Source organism: Salvelinus sp. IW2-2015, unplaced genomic scaffold, assembly GCF_002910315.2.
Source record: "Salvelinus sp. IW2-2015 unplaced genomic scaffold, ASM291031v2 Un_scaffold12562, whole genome shotgun sequence".
Lineage (NCBI taxonomy): Eukaryota > Metazoa > Chordata > Actinopteri > Salmoniformes > Salmonidae > Salvelinus > Salvelinus sp. IW2-2015.
Genome location: NW_019953818.1, coordinates 1 through 2,142, shown reverse-complemented (window position 1 = coordinate 2,142; position 2,142 = coordinate 1). Strand labels below are relative to the sequence as shown.

General features: G+C 41.2%; 1 protein-coding gene across 1 annotated transcript; it reads left to right on the top strand.

Annotated features, from left to right (window-relative positions):
* Positions 1 to 92: 92 nt before the first annotated feature.
* On the top strand, positions 93 to 1,092 carry LOC111955042 (protein mono-ADP-ribosyltransferase PARP10). Its single transcript, XM_024145938.2, has 2 exons — positions 93 to 297; positions 539 to 1,092. Exons 1-2 carry the CDS (start codon positions 111 to 113, stop codon positions 784 to 786), a joined length of 435 nt encoding a protein of 144 aa, XP_024001706.1. The 5' UTR covers positions 93 to 110; the 3' UTR covers positions 787 to 1,092.
* The last annotated feature ends 1,050 nt before the right edge of the window (positions 1,093 to 2,142 follow it).

Here is a 2,142-nt window from a genome sequence, read left to right as displayed (position 1 = left end):
ACTTTCACCTTGTGCTTTGCAATACAGTAGTCTATTCTCTTCACCGTTAGAAAGCCAAGATAAAAGTTGTAAAGATTGTCAATCAACCCCATGGATTATTCCTGTGTTGTATGTATGTCAGGATGTCTGTTGAAAGCCAAGAGAACCGAACAGTGGAGGTACTGGGGMTACCTGAGGAGGTGGACGATGAGCTGCTGTATTTGTACTTTGAGAACAAGCGTCGTTCTGGAGGAGGTAGTCTGGTGTCTGTGGAGCTGGAAGGAAGCCGGGCCATATTACTGTTTGAAGAGGCAGAGGGTAAGAATGGATTCAGTCTGTGTAATTCTTGTAATCTGATATAATGTTGAAGGCTAATAAGTTTCCTATGTACCTACACAACATCTTCATGATTCATTCTTTATCTGGATCCCCATTAGCTGATGTTTTAGCAACAGCTAGTGTATTCCTGTGGTCCACAAATTAATGATACTATTGTACCAAAAACAATTCCTCCATTGCCATCCATAGTATTCTGATTATATCTGTGTTTGATTGACAGTTGCAGCAAGGGTCCTGTCTAAAGGACCCCATGTCCTGCACAACGCTGAGTTGACCGTGAGGAAGCCTGCGTGTAAGGATCCATGGAGACTGTTGCTGCGGGGGGTTAACCCAACCACCAGTCAGGAGCTGGTGGAGCTGTATGTAGAGAACATGATGGGAATGGACATAGACGAGTACTCTCTGTACCCCTCACCTGGCATGGACCTGGTCCTAGTACACTTCCGCCAGGCCTTCAATAAAGGTTAGGGGTTTTCCTATCAKGTTCAAAGATGGAATCCACAGTAGGGGGAAACGGCATCACAAGCCGCACCACCACTCTTGTTTTTGTTGGCGTGCTGAGGAATATCGTGCAGCGTTGTAAAAACATTGTAGTAAACATTGTGCTCTTCTATCGTGTGTGCAATGTCAGAAGGGGGAAAAACAGTTTGTTTGCAGTAACTTCTTTGATGTTGTAGTATCACAAACAGACATGCAGAGTTCAATTTACACCATGACATTTAGGGGATGTCTGTATTGAGTGCATGCACTTGCACAAAATATTTTTTGGGGCCTAATAATAAAGACATACTTTAAATGGTAAAAATGTCCTACCTTTTAATGGCATGAARACAGCAAGTCATATTTTTATCTGATTGTCAAACGAATCACTTCAAAAAGTAGGCATTTTCGTCCACTTCAAAATAATTCCAGCATTCCAACTGGATGTATGCTCGTGGAATTTGATGACTGGAAATAGACATCTCTTACAAAACCCCAGAAAGTGTTCCTAATGACATTTAGCGATTTCCATCGTTTAGGCTGACATTAATTTATTCGTCTTGCTGACAAAAATACTTTTTTTGTAGCCAGAAAAGTTGGGACACTTGAATGGGCTGAAACTGCCCGGGAAAGTGATGGTCACCCTGACACGCACGCGTCAAATTACAGAATAGGATAGCCTAACATTCCAATTAATAGAATTATTTGAATCAGCCTGGGGGACACCCTCGTTTCATGAGTTGCTCCATAATTCATGATTAATGCTGAGGTACTCCCAAGTGTGGACATAAAAACACTACCTTTCTTTTCCTTACTTTAATCGACATTGACAGTGTTATTTGCACTAGAAGCATTTACAATTGAATAAAACAATGAACCTAAACCTACGAATCATGGCATCTTGCGATTCTGGGTAACATGCACTATTAGTGTAACAATGCCTACCTACCATTTCATTAATGTTTCACGGTGAAACTGTTCTCATGGGCACAACAAACCAAGAATACGACTGTAGGCTTACTTCATTGCAAAATCAAAGATGCCTTCTAACCCGGTAACTATTAGGCCTACTTTTAAAACCATAGATTAAGTAATTAAATATTTGGCATAAATATAATTATGATGTATTCTTAAGTGGATTATGGTTTGCATACTTTTAGGGTAATGTGTGTATTCTTCCTTATTTTGCATGCATCAGCACATTCCAGAGCCTCTTTCCACAGAATCTCTAAGCAAGCCTCTGGATGGAGCGGCAGATCGTTCTGGAACATGAAGATCAACTGATTCACTCCTTTGGAAACCTGCCCCCACATCACAGCAGACATGCTCAATCTGTACCTGGAG